Source organism: Xenopus laevis, chromosome 2S (genome assembly GCF_017654675.1).
Source record: "Xenopus laevis strain J_2021 chromosome 2S, Xenopus_laevis_v10.1, whole genome shotgun sequence".
In the NCBI taxonomy this organism is placed as follows: Eukaryota; Metazoa; Chordata; class Amphibia; order Anura; family Pipidae; genus Xenopus; species Xenopus laevis.
In genome coordinates, this window is record NC_054374.1 from 29,024,925 (window position 1) to 29,047,062 (window position 22,138).

At 44.4% G+C, this 22,138-nt stretch overlaps 1 protein-coding gene across 2 annotated transcripts; it reads left to right on the forward strand.

Annotated features, from left to right (window-relative positions):
- Positions 1-6,824: 6,824 nt before the first annotated feature.
- On the forward strand, positions 6,825-15,347 carry LOC108709297 (V-set domain-containing T-cell activation inhibitor 1). Of its 2 annotated transcripts, none has more exons than XM_041583531.1 (5): positions 6,825-7,924; positions 11,847-11,911; positions 12,167-12,514; positions 12,811-13,071; positions 14,285-15,347. In XM_041583531.1, the coding sequence occupies exons 1-5, from the start codon at positions 7,698-7,700 to the stop codon at positions 14,404-14,406; spliced, it is 1,023 nt and encodes a 340-aa protein (XP_041439465.1). In that variant the 5' UTR covers positions 6,825-7,697; the 3' UTR covers positions 14,407-15,347. The 2 variants fall into 2 exon arrangements, with proteins under 2 accessions (XP_041439465.1, XP_018104501.1); XM_018249012.2 differs by lacking the exon at positions 6,825-7,924 and adding an exon at positions 8,451-9,113.
- Positions 15,348-22,138: the final 6,791 nt, after the last annotated feature.

Consider the following 22,138-nt stretch of genomic DNA (forward strand, 5'->3'; position numbering starts at 1 on the left):
TCTAAGAAACCTTATTACAGAACTAGGTTCTGAATTCCTGTAATAAATACCCAGAGTCTTGTGGAACTTCCAGCAACACAAACCAATCACTGCTGTGTGTTAGAAAAATAACTCCAAAGACTCCTCGTTTGTTGCAACTTGAGTAGGCAACTCAATGATTACTGTGAAGGTCCAAGCTTGGAGAAGTCCTATAGGTCAACATTGAACCTCCCAGAGTCTCCCAAGTAGTCACTTTGTACAACCTCTGTTTTACTTGCTAATCAGCAGGAGGGTTAAATACAGTATATGTATATATAACATGTCTGTGTACTCACTGGTTACACCTGTGCAAATAGGAAATGGTTCCATGTGGGGTTTAGTCAGTACCATCATGGCAGCTCCTTGTGCTTTTGTAAGTGGCCTGTTGAACTTATAACATATATTTTCAATGATATATATATATATCTAAAATGTATAGTATATTTATATTCATTTGTTTCCCTCACCTTTTCTCTTTAGAGGGAACACAGGGGGGATTTCAGGGTGTCCCTTTTTACAGAATGTTTACCTAGAGGAGGAAGAAGCTAAATGTGGTGAAGGCAAACAGTCCTTTAAATGTCTTCTGGTGAGGCTGCAGTAGGAAATCGTTACTCAATGAGAAAGGATCCAGAGTATAAAGAGTGATCCCAATGACCGCAGGGAAAGTTCTGTCTGTAGACAAGGGCACCAGGGCACCAGTCTGAAATGAAAAAAGAAGTATAACAATAACCAATGTTTTACAGAAATTAACCCGAGTTAGTTGTTGGCCTATTTGGATGTTTTCACTGAACTGCTGGAGGCTGCCATTGGTGGGCTGAGGGGGTGCAAGTTTTTGTGCATCATTCACTTGTTATTTTAAAAGGGGTGAGACCACATCTGTTTATTGGGTGATCTCATGGTATGAACAGGTCATATGGCAGACGGTCAAAACAACTACTATTTGTAGTAACAATATGCCTGCAAAGTTTGGTCTTTAGGAGACTATTAGTTTGTTCAACAAAACCATTAGATGCTGGACAGTAAGCAAAGATGTGTTGCCATTTTACACATCAGCCTTGTCAGCAAAAGTTTAATGTAACTTAAAGTGGATATTATTGTCTGAAATGATTGAATGGAAAATGCCATATCGTGGAATATTAGAAGAAATATCAGTAAAGTCAATATGCCTTTCCCTAAATGGAGCAGTAGGCCTCAGCATTGAGCTATTTTAGAAAAACATATGTTGCTATTGACAATGGCCTTACAATCATCTGGGCACCAATAAGAACGTCTTATGGTCACAATTACTGCAGTTGCTATATGGGCTCCATAGTGGAATTGGTGTCATAATGTGCCAAGCACTGATTGATAAAGAGGCCAAAAAACTTGCCTCCAGATGGATGAAGAGTCATCATTAGGGTGGCGCCTGTCCAGATGACAGTTATGAAGGACCCATCTGTTTAGTTCTGTACTTGTAACCCTTTATTAGGATTAGAGAACTTTCCACAGTGTATGAGTCTACACTCGTAATTTGTTTTGCCAGTTCATCAGTCAAACCCCATCATGTCCGTAACAGCATGTTGATGAGTTTTCATCAGTTCACCAGATGAGTTTAAACCTTTATTGTTTTCCTCCATGGTGATGGAGATGTTTTAGGGGAACATGTCTACCAGTGATAAAACTCCTGTTGGTTGGCCCTTAGCACAATTGGTATATGACTAGTGGAGGTGACATTTGCAGAATGAGAGTGTAATACCTCATCATGATGACTCGTAAACCTTCCAGCAGCCAGTTCAGCTAATTGTGCAGTGAAGTTGGGGGGTTGATATACATTGGCATTTCTGAATGATCTCACCAGAGTTAGAGTCTATTTGGCAAAGGGCAAAACCAGAATGTGTCTCTATTTGGGAATCATAAGAAAATATGTAAATCAGTGTCATATAGGGGTGTTATCTCTACAGTATCAATTGTTAAGCAATAGTGGTTCTACAATAAGTCTTTTATGTTACCAATGAGTTAGTGAGGTGGTAAACCTTTGAAAGAAATGTGGCTTCGTGGGACCTACAATACACCCTTTTTGTTGGGTTCCAATTGCCGTCCAATAATTGTCATTAGTAAAGACATCAAAACCAATGGGTTCCCAAATGTTAGGAAGGTGGAGCTGTGTAGCAAGCAAGATGTTGCACATAAGGGTAAAGAGTAAATGTCTATATCAGATTCAGATAGCGTGGGAGGACTGGAGTCAAATTGTGAGAATACAAGAGCTAAGCAGGTGTCCAGGGGTGGCAATGAGTAAAGAGGCCTAAAATATTACACAGTTGTATAACAGTAGTAGGTAAATGTAGACGCTAAACATCTGCAAACACCAGGGGTCCCATTAGATTCGCCCTTTTACTTATGGTTATACCAAGAGAAGTGCAGAATGTTGACATAATGGATTACTCTATAGACACAAGAATGTAAGTGTAGGAGGAGAGCATGAGTGGAAGCCGCAAACAGATCAGCAGTGTCAACAAATAGCAGAAGATCATCAACAAATATTAGGAGGAAATATAGGGCACCGAGGCACCTTGGGGTTATTACACCCAGGCCGGAGGTCAATCATGAATTTCTGTACAAATTTAATTTTAGGGAGAATGTGGTGTTGTGCTCACACAGTCTGATACACCTTCAAACTGTAGCAACTTTGGATGCATCTGAGAAAAATCTTGATGTATCTGTAGCTAATATATTGGCAGCTTTGGTTGAAAGGTCTCGTCCAAGCAGATAAACAGGACAATTAAGAGCAGAGGTGAAAGAATGAAAAAAGTAGCACTGCTGACCCTGAACCTTCATGGCTGAGAGCATGAGCCTCCAGTACCGATCCAATCAGTAGCTATTGTGCTACATCAGCTTTCTGTTAGCCTAGGAATGTGCCACCTGGAGCTAAGGTCTCACTCCATTGATTCCTATGTTAGTCTGATTTAGACCCCATTGGCCCAGGGTATCCCAGTCTGGTGCTGCTAATGATTTTGTGAGCCTGTATCTGGCCACCATGAGTTCCAGGCGGAAGATCCATTTGCAGGGAACTCAGTATTTTGTTGGGGCTCATGGGATTGGGCTGTAGTGGGGCCACAGAGAGATTACTGAACAGAGTAACATTTATTGGGAGGATGTGATTTGGTTTTTGCTGCTCTGGTCAAGTTCTTGGGTTGGCTTATTACATTATACTGGGAGTGAGGTGATTCAAACAGGTGCAGGGGAGGTTGTCTCTCTGTTTTGCTACCTCACCCACGACAACAAGGTCAGTGTGAGCACCGAGCTGAGTGAGGGCCATGGCAATATAGGGTACAGCTGTGAGAAAAGGACTGGCCTGGCTGTGGCTACAGCAAGCACCATATTCATAGGTGAGTGATCCCAAGATCCCAAGTCTGCAAATATCTCCCTAAAAACAGAGCAACGCGGTAATAGCTAGGGTGCTCCACTGGGGCAGCAAAAGCATTAAATACACCATTGCCCCCATTGTTTTCAGCCCCCCTGGTGGCCAGTCTGACAGTGTAGGAACCTCTTCCCAATGCCTTAAATCAGTGATCCCCAACCAGTAGCTCGCGAGCAACATGTTGCTCCCCAACCCCTTGGATGTTGCTCTCAGTGGCCTCAAAGCAGGTGCTTATTTTTTAATTCCTGGCTTGGAAGCAAGTTTTGGTTGCATGAAAACCAGATGTACAGCCAACCAGAACCTCATGTAGGCTGCCAGTCCACATAGGGGCTACCAATAGCCAATCACAGCCCTTATTTGGCAGCACCCAGGAACATTTTTCATGCTTGTGTTGCTCCCCAACACTTTTTACATCTGAATGTTGCTCACGGGTGAAAAAGGTTGGGGACCCCTGCCTTAAATGAACAATAGTGTATGTCAGATTCTGCAGTGGGCCCAGAGCCCACTGAGCATGTGCAGTGCCACTGACTGACAAAAGATCCAAGATGGGGATGGATCATTCCTGTTATAGGGGAATGGCACCTCTGTCTGGTAGAGTAAATACAGTATAAAAAATACAGAAGTTTTTTTTAGGACAAAATTCTCTATATTTGTACTCACTGTACAGGATTGTTTTTCTGTTTTTAGATGGTTTGAATATTATGCTGAGACACTGCCTGTTCTGCCCCCACATTGTTTGGATCCTTCAGTTAATACGATAACAGGTTGAGGATTCCAAGTCTTGACCCTACAAGCTTGGGTGGTCCGTGTTCAATGGCTCTGGTTTGGCTGTGCCCTCCTCCTGTGTTTGTCCCTGGTGTCTCTCAGTCATAAAGTGAACAACCTGTGGCCATGTAAGTGTATGAATGAACTTGTATTTTATTCAATTAAAATCATCGTGGATACACTGAGGGACCTTACAAATACATTGGGGTGTAGGCACAGATATTCTGGGGTCCAGCATGTTCAGCACCCATTCCTACATACAGCACAGAGGTAAAACTTGAAAGTAGCACCCATCCAGGCTCCAAATTGCTTATTCGAATTTCCTCACAAAATACAAGTTTCATCAGGAGAATCTCACACTCTGATTGGTCAGCAAAACTGAAAGTGTCATCTCTAATAGGCAAATAGTGTCTCATAAAGAGAAGACCAGAGTGATACAGAGTGGCATATGGCGGTAAATTTAACCATTGGTGTAAGTAAACAAAGTGCAAATTCTCGGTATGGCACATGGGATAAAGTAGTAATGAGCAGGGAATGAAAGGTAAATTGTGGCCCAGGCGCAACAGTTCCAATATGGATGATCTCATCAGGCTCTGCTGGGGTTTAATCCTGGGACCTCATAGTTACTGTATGCTTGCCCTAACCACCGTGCCAGGAGAGCAAACAGCAAGCCCTTCTCTGATCTTCTGCTGGGTCTCCTATAGCCATTTTACTCCAGTCTCCATATTGGTGGGTTGGAGTCAGCCAATAGGGGCTGACCCTGTTCTATAGAAGGCCAGCCCTCCTGACTATCCATGCCTGGGCATTTGCCTACTTTGAGCACCGAGGCACTGTCCCTAGTTCATGTTTTTCTGCTTTGGCCTTGCCTTGTCCTATCTTACCTTGTCTAATTCGTGTTCTGTTCCCAGTTCCTGGTTCTAGCCCTTTCTGTCCTGCTTTGCCTCCTGCTCTGATTCCACTCTTTCCCTGTTCTTGCCTTGTTTTTGTTCAGCTCTATCTGCTTTTGTTCAGTCCTGTTCCACTCCTGTCCTGCTCTGCCTAGTCCTTTCCTCTTCTCTGTCCTGTCCTGTCTTGCTCTGCCTAGTCCTGGTCTTTGTCTGCTCTGTCCTGTCCTGCTCTACCTAGTCCTGGTCTTTTGCCTGTCCCAGTCCTGTCCTGCTCTGCCTAGTCCTTTCCTCTGTCCTGTCCCGCTCTGCCTAGTCCTGGTCTTTTGCCTGTTCCAGTCCTGTCCTGCTCTGCCTGGTCCTGGTCTTCGCCCGATCTGTTTTGTCCTTCACTGTCTAGTCCTGGTCTCCATCCCACTCCAGTCCTCGATCTGCTAGTTCATCGTCCACTCCATCCTTTCTTGGCTACTTATTCCTGACACACATTCTTCCAGTAGTCCATAAAATTGTCCAATGTTCTCTTGAAAAAGACAGATTTCCAGAAACATTAAAGGAAGACATAATCAGCCCTTTACAGAAAAATTCCTCTCTGGACCCAAAAAACCCTACAGACCGGCCTCAAAACTTTCCATCAGGAACAGGGGAGAACAGGATGACCTGGAGGGTGGGAGGTAAGTGACATGAATGGGTTCTGGTTTCTATATAATGTTACCCAGTGGGGAACTGTGGGTGAATCAGTAGACTAGGGATATCCCTGTTCATCCCATAGCACCCAAAAGCCTCAGGTTTGGTGCCAATAGGGAATCTATATTAGACATGTTCTTATAGTATAGAGGTAAGTACTGAGTTGTATTTCCTGATGTGGAACATCTCATTTCCTGCACTAGATTTCAGCACCGTCACTGTGACCCAAGTCTCCAAACAACTCCCTGAATTGTGACTCCCCGAGCTGGTACCCATATGTGCTGGGTCAATACCTCTGGATCCAACCTCATTAACTCACCTGGACCAGCTTCCAGCCTGAACTGCACTGAGGGGGGTCCAGTTAGATGTCCAGTACATGTGTACAGTACATGTGTGTGATAAAGGCCGAGATGGTCCAACCCATAGGGGACTCAAAGTGGGACAGACTGAGTTGGTACAGGGTAAGTTAAGTGATACCCCATATGCAAGTACAAAGAGAGTGAAGTAGTGCAAAGGGAACCACATTGTTGTGCAGGTTGGATTTAGCAGGTTTGACAGTGGGGGTGCAGTAGTCAGACAGAGGAGGGCAGTAGTCAGATAGAGGGGGAGCCAAAGCGTTTGATACAATTCCCCACAATGACCAGGTCCGGATTTGTGGTAAAGGCCCCAATGGCCGATGCCTAGGGCAGCAAGACTGTAGGGTCGGTATGCTGTCCAGCCGCATTCAAAATGAGCGCACCTGTGGAGGCCAAGGGGTTGCACGCAAAGTTGACAGCTGCTAGGACCATGTGGTGCTGAGTGGTTGGCAGGTCCGGACTGAGAATTAAAATAGGCCCTGGCATTTCAGGTACACAGAGGCCCAATCAGCCCACTCAGAGGCCCAAACAGCCCCTACCAGCCCACTAAATGCTGACTTTCTATGGAACCTTATAGCAGCCCCTCTGGCATTTGCCAGAACCCACAGATTGCCAGTCCGGGCCTGGTGGTTGGGAGCTAGGACCCTTACAAGACTGAAATCAGGGCCAGCAAATGACTGTTTTCTAAACTGAGGTCTGTTGGGCTTAATGAAGTCATTTGCACATGGATAGGGAACTGGCTACAGGATCTTGTCCAGAGGATGGTTGTTAATGGTACATTCTCTACTTGGAATAGGGTTCTTAGTGGGGTCCCTTAAGAGCCACTTCTGTTTAATAGATAGTAACAATGGAACCAGGTAATATGACTTACCTGCAGTACCTGTAAGTGGCCATTAGAGGGTGGAAAATCCTAACAATGAGCAGAATCAGTCTCTTCTCCCTTCTTAATAGGTTCCCAGGCACATTGTGCCACTCTCTATATACACCAGGGATGGGCAGGGTAATAACACAGCAGGGGGGTTGCCGTCATTGGCACATGTGACCCGGATTCTTATAGGTGAATTCATACCAGTCAGTTGGAGGTGTGAGAGTATTTTCCCAGTGTGGTATTGGGATAAATCGTGATTTTTTCTGGGTCTCTCAGACCCAGGAGCTGACACTTCTCTCAATATGACAATATTTAGGCTCCATCCCAAGATTAGGGAGATGTTAGATTGGAGCATATTTGCATGTCCCTACGCATGATTCCTCACAATGGTCTTTCCAGGATTATAAGGGGCCCCAGAGGCACTGTGAGGTTAATGCACTTTATGGGTCTGGGAGTTGGGGCCATAGACTGCCCATAGACTGCTATATGAGGAATTGGAAGGGTTAGGATTTTATTCGTTGATGCTCTTTGTATTTCCCTGCAGATTCTGGGCTCCAAACTGCATCCCGGCTGGAAGTGTTTAGTTCTGGGGATCCTCTCCCAGTGCCTAGATTTTTTTCTCTGTTTCTTCTTCTTGTGTCTCTACATGATGAAGTGCTCAGGGGACACATGACATGTCCAGATCAGCATCAAAGTGATAGTATGTACTCTCTGTATTTATACCTATGGGTGGGTGCTGCTATATTGCTTTAGCTATAGGTACAACACTATCTTGTATTATGTTTTTGCAGGGAGAATGCCTGTATATTAGCTGCACAGACGGACTTTATATAAGCAGCAGTGAGAGAAAAATACCAGGGAATATTAGTGCTTTGCTGGGGCCCAGTGGAGTCTCACTTCTCCTGGGGGCTGGATATTGTGTCTGTGCTGGTTCCTTCCCCGAGCAAGTAAGGTAATGTTGGCTTAGCCCTGGCATCTTGAATGGAAATGGATCTGGTTTTGCGATATGAGTTATAACACGTTACATAGAATGTTCTGGCTTGGGAACAAGTAATGGACAAGGATCTATATTGTGTTTGGGGGGCTTGGGGGAATAAGGAAGAGGTATCTGCATAGCACCCCCACACAGTTGCACTATTGATGTGCAGGCTGGCCTGATACCCACGGGCCTGGCGCATTTACCAGTTGATTGGGTAGGGTTCGGATCGACTTCGGCACATCACATCGCATCTGGCTTCAGGTTGAGCTGTTCCTCCTGCTCTTCCTGCCTGCAACCTTACACTGCTGGCTCCCAATTTATGTTGTCCGGTTTTATAGAAGTGCACCTGCCCTGCCCCTCCTCTGTTGTGACATCATCAGTGGGGTGGGCCAGAGCTGGTCTATAAATGGAGGGGTAGAGACTGATGCGGGTGGGCATTGGTCGGGTGGGCGCAGGTTAGGGTCATGTACGGGTTGTCACTATGTTGCACCCTAGACATATACCTCTGTCTATTCCTAGTTCCAGCCTTGTCCCTCCATAAAAAGCTCTCCCTCAGAACTGAACACAGATCCTGCTTTTTACAGCAGTACCATGGTATCAGGTTCATTCTTCACTATTATGTGCCCCTGCCCCAAACATAGCACCATTTATTGCCCTTCTATCTGTCTCTGCGAGTGACCCACCCACTCTGCTTCCTCCTTCCCCCTGTTTATATTGCAATGCTTTGTCTCCCGTTGGAATTATGTCCATTGCTTTATGATTGTTCCTTTATAAATAAACATGTGCATATTGATATAATAAAGATATACTTACACCAGTGAGATTGGAGCAATATAACCTTGATCACCCCTGCGTTACTCACTGAGCCCCCTGCAGCCACACGTGGGCCCCCCAGCATTAGCTACAGGGCCACTGAGGCAGGTGTGCCGGTTACTTTAGTTGCAGCAGTCGTGTCCCACCCTCAGATATGGGAGAGTTCAGTTTTGGCAGCTTCCTCATATCTTGGGCTCACAGGACACTCCTAGTGATAGAGCTCAGGGCAGGGAGAAAGTTCCTCTGTCACCAGCACATGAGGGGAACCCAGAGCCTAAACTGAGCATCTTGCCTGGATCCCAGAGCTGGCGAGCACCATGCCTGGTATTGGCAAAACCATCTTCCGCATGTGAGTATCCCTGGGGCTGTGGGGGGAATATGGGTGTGTAGTAAAGGGGGTGAGTGTGTGAAACACAGACTGAATGAGCTGACAGTTCTCTGCCTGCGACTCGGAGGACTCTCAGTGCCAACATTGGCAGTCAAGTGGGTACCTATTGCGTGGCACAGAACCAGCTGGATGGCGACCTTGAGAATTTGTTACCAAACAGAATTATTTTCATGCACCAACATTCCCTGCTGACAAGGGGAAGACTTAGATGCTTGGTTTGGGGGCTGCCCTTATTTTAATACCCCACCCCCCACATTCATTCCAGCGACCCCCATCCCCCACAGCGATGCTGGCGCTCCAACAAGCTCCACATCAACACTGCAACTTGCACCAAAAAGCCACTTTGTTTGTGAGTTCTGCATCTCGCCCTGCACACAGATTTCAGTAGTTACTATGGAATGTTTGGTCAGTTAAATGCTGCATTAGGGGCAAACAATGGGGAATTGTTTTGAATTTGTGTACTTTTGTGCACTTGCTAGGAAAATGAGTGTCGGCACTACTCCCCAACATGTACCGTGTTTGTGGGCACCATGCACAGGGAATGTCAGGGAAATAGCTCATTCATGATACAGAATACCCACCCAGGGCAGGGATCTGTGTGTGTGTGGGGGGGGGGGATGTGCTGCTTATAGTCCCCTCCAACCATAGTTTTTATATTTTCTCTGTTTTATTCAATACTAAAAGAATCCTAAACCTGTGACCACACTATTGTGAGTTATATTTAGTTCTCATTGAGTCACTTGCGTCCCCCACCCAATCACATTGTTGGAAGGATTAGGCGAGTGACTGACGAGGTTGGTATTTACAGTAACAAAACACAGGTAACCAGTGACTGTAACCAAGGGCCGGGCCAGACTCAGGGCTCAGTGTAAATAAAGAGAAGCCAAAGGATCATTTTATTCTTTTATAGAAGGAGGAGATGTTTTAGAATGTCCTTGGAACCTGCCCCCCCCAGCTGTACATTTATTGGACCCTCCTAAATACTGGACTTTCCTGCTGGCACTAAATGGGTATTTAGACCTGATTATGTTCCCCCTCTACCAGGTGATACATCCCAAATTAGTGGTTGCCAAACTCTGGGGCTGACTTGGATTTATGTGCCAAGGTTCCCCATGCACATAACAGGGGAGCAGACCTGGCCTTGTACTGGAAGAATGACACTTTTCTGGGTGTGGGGCTTCTACTGGCAGTCACCTCTTTTAGAGATTTCCATTCAGCTCGGTACTAAGAAGTCACTGGGCCCCAATTAACATTCCAGTTGCCAAGTGCAGAAAATGGGCATCTATTTTTCATTTTGAACCTTGTCTCTGTCTTAACAGTGTATTGTGCCCAATGCCCAACTCATCTAGCAAAGGTATCTGGTATATTTGCAGTGCATCCCTGTGTGTAATGATCAGTGGGCACAAACTGATTACTCTGGTTAATTGGGCAAAGTATTTGTGCCATCCCTGTGAATCTAATGATCTCTGCCATTTCTCTTTGTAAGGTGGATAAAAATGATTTCATGTGAAAAGTGTAGTGTCTGAAAAATGCCTGTGGAAATGCCTGTTATATGTATCTATGGTTTTGAATATTGAAAATTGTAATGTTTTTAAAGTGTATTTACAGGGTTTGGCCACAAGAGTAGGTTCTTGTTAGTCATGTAATGATTATGTAATAATGTTATGTAATAATGTAATTTCTACCCCGGCCACTAGAGGGAAGAAAAACAGTATAAATAGGGGCAAGAAACCAAGTGTGTGGCAGTTTTATAGGTGGGCGTGATCCAGTGAAGAACACCTGCTGAAGTAAGTAGTAGGCTTAAGGTGGCCATACACGGGCCGATAAAAGCTGCCAACAGACCGTGTCAGCAGCTTATTGGCCCGTGTATGGGGCCCCACGGCGGGCTTCACTGATCAAGATCTGGCCGACTCGATCGGATGGGACAAAAAATCCCGTCGGATCGCGGCCGCATCTATTCGTTGATGCGGTCCCACGATCCGCCCGCCCGTTTAGGCATCGTTAGGATCCAATCGTTGGGCCCTAGGGCCCACGATCGGATCAGCCCGATATTGCCCGATATTGCCCAGGTGGGCATATCGGAGGGAGATCCGCTCGTTTGGCGACATCGCCAAACGAGCGGATCTCTCCATGTATGGCCACCTTTAGCCAGAGTTAGGAAAGTTCTGTTATAGTGTGCACTAGGTGTACAAGACAGTTAGGAAAAGATAGTAAGGGCAGTTAAGAGCCCCAACCAGGAGTAAGTGGAACTAGCCTTCGGTAGATCCTCTACCAGTTAGGGATGAAGTGATAGGAAACAGGATAGTAGAAGAGAGGGCTATGGGTCTGTGGCCATTGTGAAAGTCCTGTCTGGAATAGCGTGGGGCGCCAACGAGGAGCATCGGGTTGCTGAGGACAGGTGCGGATAGTGAGATCCCATCAAGGTTGGTGGAACAGGTGCGGCCCATTGGTATTAGAAAGTAATACCTGAAAATCCTGTAAGTAAGGGAGGCTAGTGTACTGGAAGAGAGGTGGCCAAATGCTAAATGTTTGAAAATTGCCTGTTGGTGTAATTTGGTTTGAGGTATGCGTGGAAGAATAATAAAAGAATTTCCTTTGTTTTTAATAACTGGCAGTCTACTAGTTATTCACGGGACACCTGCCTACATCTTCTCTCTTTCAGCTCAATCTCAATAACTCTCCCCTCTCTTTCAGCATGATCGCTATCATCATTATCCTGTTGCTCCTAATCGCCCTGATTATTGGACTTGGCATCGCAGGTAGGTGGAGTCTGTAGGTAAGGGATGAAATGCCACCTTATACTAAATGAAACTGGCCACACATAAATATCCATTCAATTGAAATGATCTTTGCATAATATAGCCACCCATGTGCTGGTCCATACCTGTATCTGGCTGATTTGATAATCATTACTGGGGTTCAGGCCCAACAGGATTGTCCAACCTTCCCAAGGGAGCGACACAAGAACCAATAAGCTGCTGACTCTGATTTCTTCTTGTGTTTTATTGTTCCAGGGAGCAAACTGACCATCGCTGTGACAGGGGTGTACACAGTGGGGCGCATAGGTGATGATGCAATTTTAGGCTGCACCTTCATCCCAGACACAGCTCAGGCGAATAACATCCAATGGGTGAAGGTGGGGACGAGTGGTGTGGTGTACAAGTACGAGAATGGAAAGAGTGTATTGACTGATCAGAATGCAGTCTTCAGAGGCCGCACCTCCCTCTTCATCAGCCAGATCATAGCGGGTAATGCCTCCCTAAAGCTCACCCAGGTAAAGCTGTCCGACGCCGGCACCTACAAGTGTATCATCTCCAACGCCAAAGGAACCGGCGACGACACCCTGACATTCAAGGTTGGAGGTGAGTGGCACAATGGGGTTGGGAGCTGAAAGCTGGCAGATAATATGGGCAAGAAGAACAGATTCTAGGAGTAGTTGAGAATTTGGTGGCAAGTGTTGCCCAGTCCTTAACCTTTGAGTTGTATGTCCACTCCCATCATTCATCAGCAGTCAAAGACTGCCCATTGGATAATTCTGCTGTTAAAAAATTGTAACAGACTACATAGCTACACCCCCCCCCCCATCTCATAGCAAGCTTAGGCTGATGCACACATCTTGCAATGCCATTGGAAGTAACAAGCCTTGTATCTGCTCCAGGTTATACCACTGTGACTATGACCAGACCCTCCAACGACACCCTCCGTTGTACATCTTCAGACTGGTACCCCAAGCCTAATGTCACTTGGGAAAGTACCTCTGGAGCCAACATGACCAACGCCATCAAAACCAGCTACCCGCCAGCTCTCTTTAACCTCACTGACGTGACTTCAGAACTGAGTGGGGCCCAACTGGGCTTGGAGTATACCTGCAAGATACAGACAGACCTGGCTCGTGCACTAGGGGTCTCAATGCTAACAGGTGAGTGACTGAGTGGAGGAGGGGGGTATTCCTTATTCAGAAGGTCCATGTTACTATGTACTTATTGTCAGTAAGGTCTATGTGCTACTCTGCCTATAGCACACTGTGACGGTCTCACACAGGCATCAGAGACACCCTAGACCTGTGGTTTTTGGACTTTTATGGGTTTCATCACCTGTTAGAAGTGTAACATTTGGTCAGGGTTCCATTTCACTCATAATAAGGTTAAAAATGAAAATATTGATGTTGTCAGTCATTAATCTATAATCAGCTGGACTTCCAGGAATAGAATTCTCAGGCTGGGCTCCATGGCGACTTTTCTAGGCCCCTCCAATCAGGAACAACCCTGTAATTTGGAAACCAGTGCCCCGCACTCATGGAGGAACTTATAATAATGATGGGTGCTCATGTGTGTCATAGTATCAAGTGTTTATACAACAACATGGGTGCAGGGGTCCAAGACTTTGAGTCCCAGGTGCTTCACTACCAACAGCATCAATTTCATGCACTCCCACAGAGCAACTGGCTCATCGCAGGGAATATTCTGGGGACAGAATTGGGTGGAAGAAAACTGTGGGAAGGGGAATAATGTGTACCAGGACTCCTCACCACGGAGCCGGTATGGCATTGCTGCCATCAGATTTTGGGGAAGTCAGGGCAAAAACATGCTGGGGGTTGACGTTGTGACTGTTCCTGAGGCACCTTTTTTTAAAATACTGTAACACGATACAATTATTATAATTGAAAAGCGAGTAATCCAGTGCAGCTCAGTGTCAGACGGCTGCCTCTCAAATAAATAGACAAAGAGATTCAAGAACCAGGACCTGATCTGCATCTTTTTTTTGGTTTGACCTCAGCAAAAGGGTTTAATGAAACTTAAGTTTAGTTGAATTCAGCTTTTTGGTGGTTATAATTACAAGCAAGGGATCACAAGAACTCCTATTACATAGGAAAGTGAAGGGTCATGGACCATGCCTTGTGATGGGGAAAGGAAATTTAAGCACCATTAAAGGAATTGGATCATTACTTCCCTACACCCCAGTAACAGGTGATGTCGGTTTGGTGGGGACTTGTATGTATTTTACTAACCATGATTCCTCAAACAGTCAGGAGTCAGGGGTTCAGTATACTGAGGGCTTGAGCTGCCTCAGTAGGAAATGGAAGGCGCAGAATTATATTTATTGACTCATGTTTTTTTTGTTCACTTTTGCAGATTATGGGCTCCAAACCACATCTCGACTGGATGTATTTAACTCTGCGGCCCCTCTCTCAACCCCTTGCCGCATGATCTGTGTCTTCCTCCTGTCTCTCCTTCAGGGATCTGTCTGTCACTAGATGCTCAGGGGAAACAACTCACTGACAGTATGTCCAGGTTCTAATAACAGGCTTTGTAAAAAAAAAAGTCATTACCGTCTGGGCCCAACCCTATTAGCCTATCATCTCTATGGCTGCTGCTGCTTGAAGTGTTGCTACAGAGAATGTACAAGTTCTTCCAGTCATGAAATCTCCAAGGCCCACAGGGCCAGACAATAAAAAATTGACACCACATGGGTCTCTATGTGCCATGGAGGGGCTCATTTAAGCTGAACCATATAACAAAGACTGGTTCACAGATGGTGGTCTCAGGAGATTGTTTTCAGGGTTATTGTGATATCAAGTTCTGTTGAACCCCTGACTCAGAAGATGGAGGCCTTGCCCATGTTTCCCAGGAGCTTATGGACCCTAACAGGAGTTCAAATCATGGACTAGAGCCTCACAACAAAATGACTTGTACAACATTTCCTAGAACTTCTTATTGTTGGCCTTCTGTGGGAACCTCCGTTTGTAAAGCCCCAATCACTATGGAATTGGGCGTTGAGCTATAATGACAATATCTGAGAGCTTTTCAGATCTCCCTCATGGAGTCCTACTAACAAGCTCTGGAACTAACATAGACTAATACATAATGTTGTTGCACACTGAATTTAATGAAAATGGAATGACCATTTAGAAGGCCAATGGATAGAAACAATGGGAATACTAGGAAGTGAAAGTGTAAATTATTATATGTTGCCTCTTTACTGCCCCTTTACTGCCATATTGTCCTGAGTTATTTCTTTTTAAAAAAGAGCCTATGCCATTCCCAGATGTGTGGGGCTGGAATAACATGTCCTGCTGTAGTTATAATTCTGGATGACATGCCTTATTCTAGTGTTGAACCTGAATGGGGTACAGTGAAAAAAATGCCGGTCAATATGTTGTGGGGAAACACTTGCAATCAAACATTCCAAAAGTGATGTAAACTTAATATATTTATTGGATAGCTAAGACGATTCATAGCCAGATTTCAGAATATTTAAGTTCCTTTATGAAACTAATTACAACATTGTAAAGTGCCTGGATCTTGTTGGCTGGCAAAATGATGAATATACACTTTCGAAAGGCAGGAGGGGAGCAGGTATTGGCACTGGCCTAGCCACACGCCAGCAATGAATCCAATAATGAAAATAGCTGATACCTTCTTATGCATCAAACGGGGTGATCTTGTGAACAGTGTTGAGAGCACCATGGAATAAAGTTTGGGATCACCCCGTTTGATGCATAAGAAGGTATCGGCTATTTTCATTATTAAAATGATGAATATACCCTGGTCCTTGTTGGGTTGCAAAATCATGAAGATAACCTGGTCCCTGTTGAGTTGCAAAATGATGACAATAATCTGGTTCTTGTTGGGTTGCAAAATGATTAAAATAACCTGGTCCTTGTTGTGTTGCAAAATGATGAAGATAACCTGGTCCATTTTGGGTTGCAAAATGATGGAGATAATCTGGTCCTTGTTGGGTTGCAAAATGATGAAGATAACCTGGTCCTTGTTGGGTTGCAAAATTATTAAAATAATCTGGTCCTTGTTAAATTGCAAAATTATGAAGATAATCTGGTCCTTGTTGGGTTAAAAAATGATGTTGCTAGTGATGGAGAATGAACGTTTCCCTTATTGGGTCACAAGTAATGGGGAGTGGCCTGACCCTTTTTGTAATGATTGGTGGAAAATGACCTGCTCCTTGTTGGGTTACTGAGAAGTGTTTGAATGGTATGGATTGTTTTGTCATGCAGTGATTTGGTTTTTTTGTTGAGTAACTAAGACAATATACAGCAAGGGAATGGCCGTGGGTTGTGACAGTCCCAGTATGACTTTAGATAAACAATAGGGTTCTTGCAGAGCCTCGGGCCCCATTACTAATAAAGATGGCCCTTGTGTTATTTCTCTTGTATTTTGGGTTCAACAAGAGATGTTGCTATCACACTCATATAGGTATCATGTTGTGCAGTTGTTTTGCTTCTATGACTGCCCTAGTGGTTGTGCCCTTCCCAAACCTGTTCTTCTGCTGTTTAATGCTCGGGCCAATATTTCCACAGGGTGGGAAATTTCCTTCCTGCACCTTCATTGCTCTATGAACAGAATGCGGTAAAACATGGACATTTGAGATGGAGCTTTCAGTGACTGTGGAAAGACCCTCAGGCTTTGGGGGAGTCTGTTTTAAATTTGGGAAGGAAGAGGAAGTATAAAATCCCTTGAGATTAAAGAAGGTTTCACCTTAGGGAGGTAAAAGGGTTGTTGAAAGCTGGGAAATTGTGGCAGATACATTAGATACAAGGAAGGGCCGGATGCCTTTATAGCAAGGTGGACAAGGCAATGCCATTGTTGACTGCTGTTTCTCATTATAAGGCAGCTATGTGAGAGGTTAATTAATGCTGTGCTAACTCCCGGCCTAAAATTCAGATTCACTCAAATCAAATATCTGCTCCAACTAATTCTCAGTTCAGCCTCTTTAGTGCTCCCTCTGATCCTGATTCACTTCTCTCTGCTAATACACTCCTAAATAATAATCAATGTTTTCCATATTCAACTCACTTCTTCATCCCTCCCCAATTGAATCAGTCACATCTGATCAACCCCCCAGGACTTTGCTGAATTCTTTAAAAACAAAGTAGATTCTATCCACAAACAATGTGCCCCCCTTCAGATGACAGTATTCTCACTTTTCCTTAATCTTCCTAAATCTAACCCGAAATCTTTCCCTATTCTGCTCTTTTGATCCTGTAACAGAGTCTAAAGTTTCTCTTCTTCCCCTGGACCTACAACTTGCTTTCTTGGTAATAATTCTAATAGTCACAACCTATAACAACACTTAACCCCTGAATTACCCTTTCCCTGGTCACCATGGCAGCCTTCACACTAAGGGTTTTACCCCGCCTCCTTAGCCAATAGGACAGGTTCTCTTCAAATCCCTCCAATAAAAAACAGTCCTTTAACCCTATATACCCCTCCTACTCCCTCTTAACTCTGTCTTTTTTCCTGTCCTCGCTGGGATAGGACATGGTTTTTTTTTTTTTTTTGGGAAAGTTTTTTAAGCTTTAATCATTTTTTATTTTATGGCTCACTAGGACCCATTATGGGACCATGATCCTGGGGAGTTCTATTGCCTCTCTCCCTGGAAGGGTCTAGCGTGATGCTGCCTCTCAGAGGAGCAAGCTGACCATAACGCCGTTTTTAGGCAGCAAGGGGTTAAGAGAACACATTTTGCCTATTGCAGAGGTCGATGCAAATCGTACAGCTGAGGCGTTTCTAATGTGAGAGGGATTACCTGTGTGTTACACCAGGTTAGGGCGGCACCAGGGTCTTCTTTCCTTTCCTGCAAGTGAGTATAGCTGGTGTGTGAAGCACATTGACGCGCACCCGTGCGCATAGTGATGACGTCACTTCAGTGCGCAGAGGATTAATACATGCAAGGAAAGCCAGCGTTTGCACCGTGTTGCAGGGAAGCTGATTATAGCGTTTCTTGGACACCAACTTGTAAGTCTGTGAGGCTTTGTCTGAATTTATGGTGCTTTATTTTAAAAGGCATTCATGGGGTTTCTTTTCTGTAATCAATTTAGATCGCTCACTATGGAGCCACAGGTGCCTAGTAGCCCAGAAATTGCTGCCCAAGGTGTTAGGAGGTGAGCCATGGTAAGGTAGGTTTGTTTTGCAAGGGTTAAAAGAGTGCATTTTTAATGGAAGTATTTTCTTTGGCAGTGTGTCTTCACCCAGAAAGAGGAGCAGCAAAGAGAAAAACAAAGTTTGCGTGGCATGTAGTAATACAGCACAGAAGCATTCAAAATTTTGTGATCGCTGTTCCAGAAGGTTAGCTGGAGATGCAGCGGCAGATACTGCGGATATACTAAAGTGGATTAAAGAGGCAGTAGCGGAAGGAGTTCAGGCAGCCACAAAAAGGCCTAGAAGGGAGTTTGAAACAGAAACTGACATACAGGTACAGCGAAATAGCAGTCAATTTTCTGTGGATGAATTGACCGATGAATCTGCAGAGGAAGATTCTGATGAGGAAGAAATTAGGTCTTCATTTAATCTGTCACTTGTGGAACCATTAATAAAGGCGGTGCGAATGCAGTTAGAATTGCCAGAGATGCAGGAGGCTCATTCCTCTTCATTTAATCCTTTTAAGTCCTTGAGGAGGGAAAGAGCTACGTTTCCCGTTCATGAGGTTATTAAATTGTATCTAAAGAATGGGAAAAGACAGAGGGGAAATATCCAATCCCAGCAAAGGTTTTTAAGAAATATCCTTTCCCGGCACAAGAGGAACAAGTGTTAAGCAAGCCTCCCAAAGTAGACGCAGCAGTGGCTCGTTTATCTAGAAGGACAGCATTACCAGTGGAGGATGTAGTAGCATTTCAAAATCCAATGGATAAGAAAATGGAAACATCTCTAAGAAAATCATATGTGGCAATTGGAGCTGCTACAAAGCCATCATTAGCACTAACATCGGTGTCTAGGGCACTTCAATGTTGGGTCCAAAACATAGAAAAGGCTCTTAAGGAAGGAGTAAATAGAGCAAACATATTAAAATCGCTTGCAGAAGTAAAGCTTGCTACAGACTTTATAGCAGAGGCATCTGTGGATTTGGTTAAGGCATCATCAAGAGCCATGGCTTTATCGGTAGCAGCCAGGAGGGCGTTGTGGTTAAGATCATGGACAGCAGACAGAGCGTCTAAAGTAAGTCTTTGTAATTTGCCATTCGAAGGGACAATGTTATTTGGAGAGAAATTGGAGGAAATCATTAAGAAGGTCACTGGGGGGAAGAGCGTTTTTCTCCCACAAGAAAGAGTAACGATGAAAAAGGAAGATAGCCAGAGTAGGCAATTTTTTCAGAACAGAAGATTTTCAAGAGAACAAAGATTTAATAGATCGACAAGACAAAATTTCACCTCGGAGCAGTGGAAAGGAGGTCAAAATTCTCTGTTTTCGCAACCAAGAGGAAGAGGATCTAGAGGTGGAAGTCAAAGCAAGAAATCGTTTTGAAGACGAGGCAGTCCAGCCCTCCTTTATACCCAGAAGATTACAAGATTTCGTAGAGGTCTGGACAAAGTCAATAAAAGATCAATGGGTATTACAGACGATACGAAAAGGGTATTTGCTGGAGTTCGAAAAAATACCAGAGAACAATGTTTTTGTAAGGTCCGAAGTACCACTTCAAAGAGAAAAGAGAGAAGTCATGCACAACTATGTAAAACAGTTGCTCAGAGATGGAGCCATTGTCCCAGTCCCAGAGGAGTTCAAAAGGAAAGGATTTTATTCAGCAATGTTCCTTTTAGAGAAGAAGACAGGAGATTTGAGGCCAGTGTTGGACTTGAGGCCAATAAATGCTTATTTAAGAATAAGAAAATTCAGAATGGAATCGATTCAAACCATTATTGCAGAGATTCAACCAGGGGATTGGATGCTGTCCCTGGATTTGAAAGACGCATATTTCCACATTCCAGTGGCAGTGTCACATCAAAGATTTCTTCGATTTACTGTGCAAGAAGACAAGCATTTCCAATTTACATGCCTACCATTTGGATTAGCAACATCTCCCCGCGTGTTCACAAAAGTGCTGCAAGCCTTAATAGCAGAGATCAGGAAAAGAGGAATTTTGATCTATCATTATTTAGACGACATCCTTTTGAGGGCAAAAGATCCAGACACATTGGAGACACACAGAGGTGTTGTAGTGAGAATGTTGCAAGAACATGGATGGGAGATCAATATGAAGAAGAGTCACCTCGTACCAGCACAAGATTTGATATATCTGGGGGCGAGGTTTCTGACGCAACAGAATCTGGTAACATTGCCGGAAGAGAAGAAGGCCAAGATAAAGAAGGTGATATCACATTTACTACAGACAGAAATAATGACAGCAAGGGAAATAGCCAGTATTCTGGGACTGTTAAATTCATCAGTCCCAATGGTCAAGTGGGCCAGGTGGCATGTCAGGCCGTTACAGCAAAGTTTCATTCAGCAGTGGAGGAAATCGAATCGGTCATGGAATCAGAGTTTAATGATTACAGCTCAAGTTCAGGAAGAGATGAGGTGGTGGCTAGCAGAAGAAAATCTGGCCAAAGGGAGATCTCTGAGCGAAAGTCAGTGGACAATACTGACAACAGACTCCAGCCCGTGGGGTTGGGGAGCGCATGTGGATCATACATACCTCCAGGGGAGATGAAAGAGAGAGGAGCAGGATCTGTCGTCCAACATTTTGGAATTAAGAGCTGTTGGAAGAGCAATTCAACAGTTGTCACACCAAATAGAGGGAACTTCCTTGATGGTGAGAATAGACAATTTGGCGGCGGTCATGTATATAAAGAAACAAGGAGGAACTCGCAGCCAAAATTTGTTGAAAGAACTAAGTCCAATTATGAGTTGGGCGGAAACACATCTACAGGACTTGTCAGCACTATACATTCCAGGGAAGCAGAATCAAGTGGTGGACTTTTTGAGTCGCACAAGTTTCAACAAGCACGAATGGGAATTGAACCAAGAAGTATTTTTTCAGATAGTGCAAAAGTGGGGTCAGCCAGTAGTGGATCTAATGGCGACGGTGAAGAATCGGAAACTGTGTCAGTTTTATTCGAGGACGGAGTGTGGCCAAGCAGTAGCGATGGATGCTCTGTTACAGGACTGGAGTCAGGGTCTGCTGTACATTTTTCCTCCTTACCCCTTAATTTCGAGAGTGCTCAAGAAGATAAAGAGGGAAGGGGCCAATGTTATAGCAATAATTCCAGATTGGCCGAGGAGGGTCTGGTATCCGTTATTGATATCGATGACGAAGGACAAGCCATGGTCTCTTCCGTGGAGGAAGGACCTTCTAATGCAGGGGCCAATAAGGCACCCCTGCCCCCAGGAATTATCTCTGAAGGCTTGGAGATTGAAAGGGGAAGGCTAAGAAAAGAAGGACTTTCAGAAGCAGTGATTATGACAATGTTAGCGGCTAGAAAGCCGTCTACAAATAAGACTTATCAAAGAGTGTGGAAGATATTTTTACCGTGGCTACTTGAAAGAGGAGTTACTCCTGATAAAGTAGCAGTATCTGATGTGTTGGATTTCCTACAAGCAGGGTTTGACAAGAACCTCAGTGCAAGAACTTTGAAGTTACAAACCTCAGCCATTTCAGTACTAACAGAAAAACAATGGGCAAAGGATTCAAAAATAATGAAGTTCTTGACAGGGGTGCTACATTTAAGACCGCCAGTCAAGAAGTTTTCGGCTTCATGGAATTTACCTCTGGTGTTAAAGAGATTAGCTATAGAGCCGTTTGAACCGATGGAAAAGATTTCAGAGATGTTATTAACAATAAAAACAACCTTCTTAATAGCGGTCACTTCAGCAAGAAGGGTGAGTGACTTGCAAGCTTTTTCGTCAGAAGAGCCATACACAGTGGTTCAAGCAGATAAGATATTGATGAGAACAGTACCAGAATTTCTGCCAAAAGTGGTAAACGATCAGCATTTAAATAAGGAAATTGTTTTACCAGCGTTCTTTCCAGAGCCAACCTCAGAGCAAGAAAGAGAGTGGCATAACTTAGACGTAGTGAGATGTCTATCGATTTATTTGGAAAGAACAAAGACTTGGAGAAAGTCTAAAAGATTGTTAATAATCCCGTCTGGAAACAGAAAGGGTCAAGGAGCTTCCACTACAACAATAAGTAGGTGGATAGTGAACTGTATTAACAAGGCATACCAAGAAGCCGGAATTCGGGCTCCAAAAGGGGTA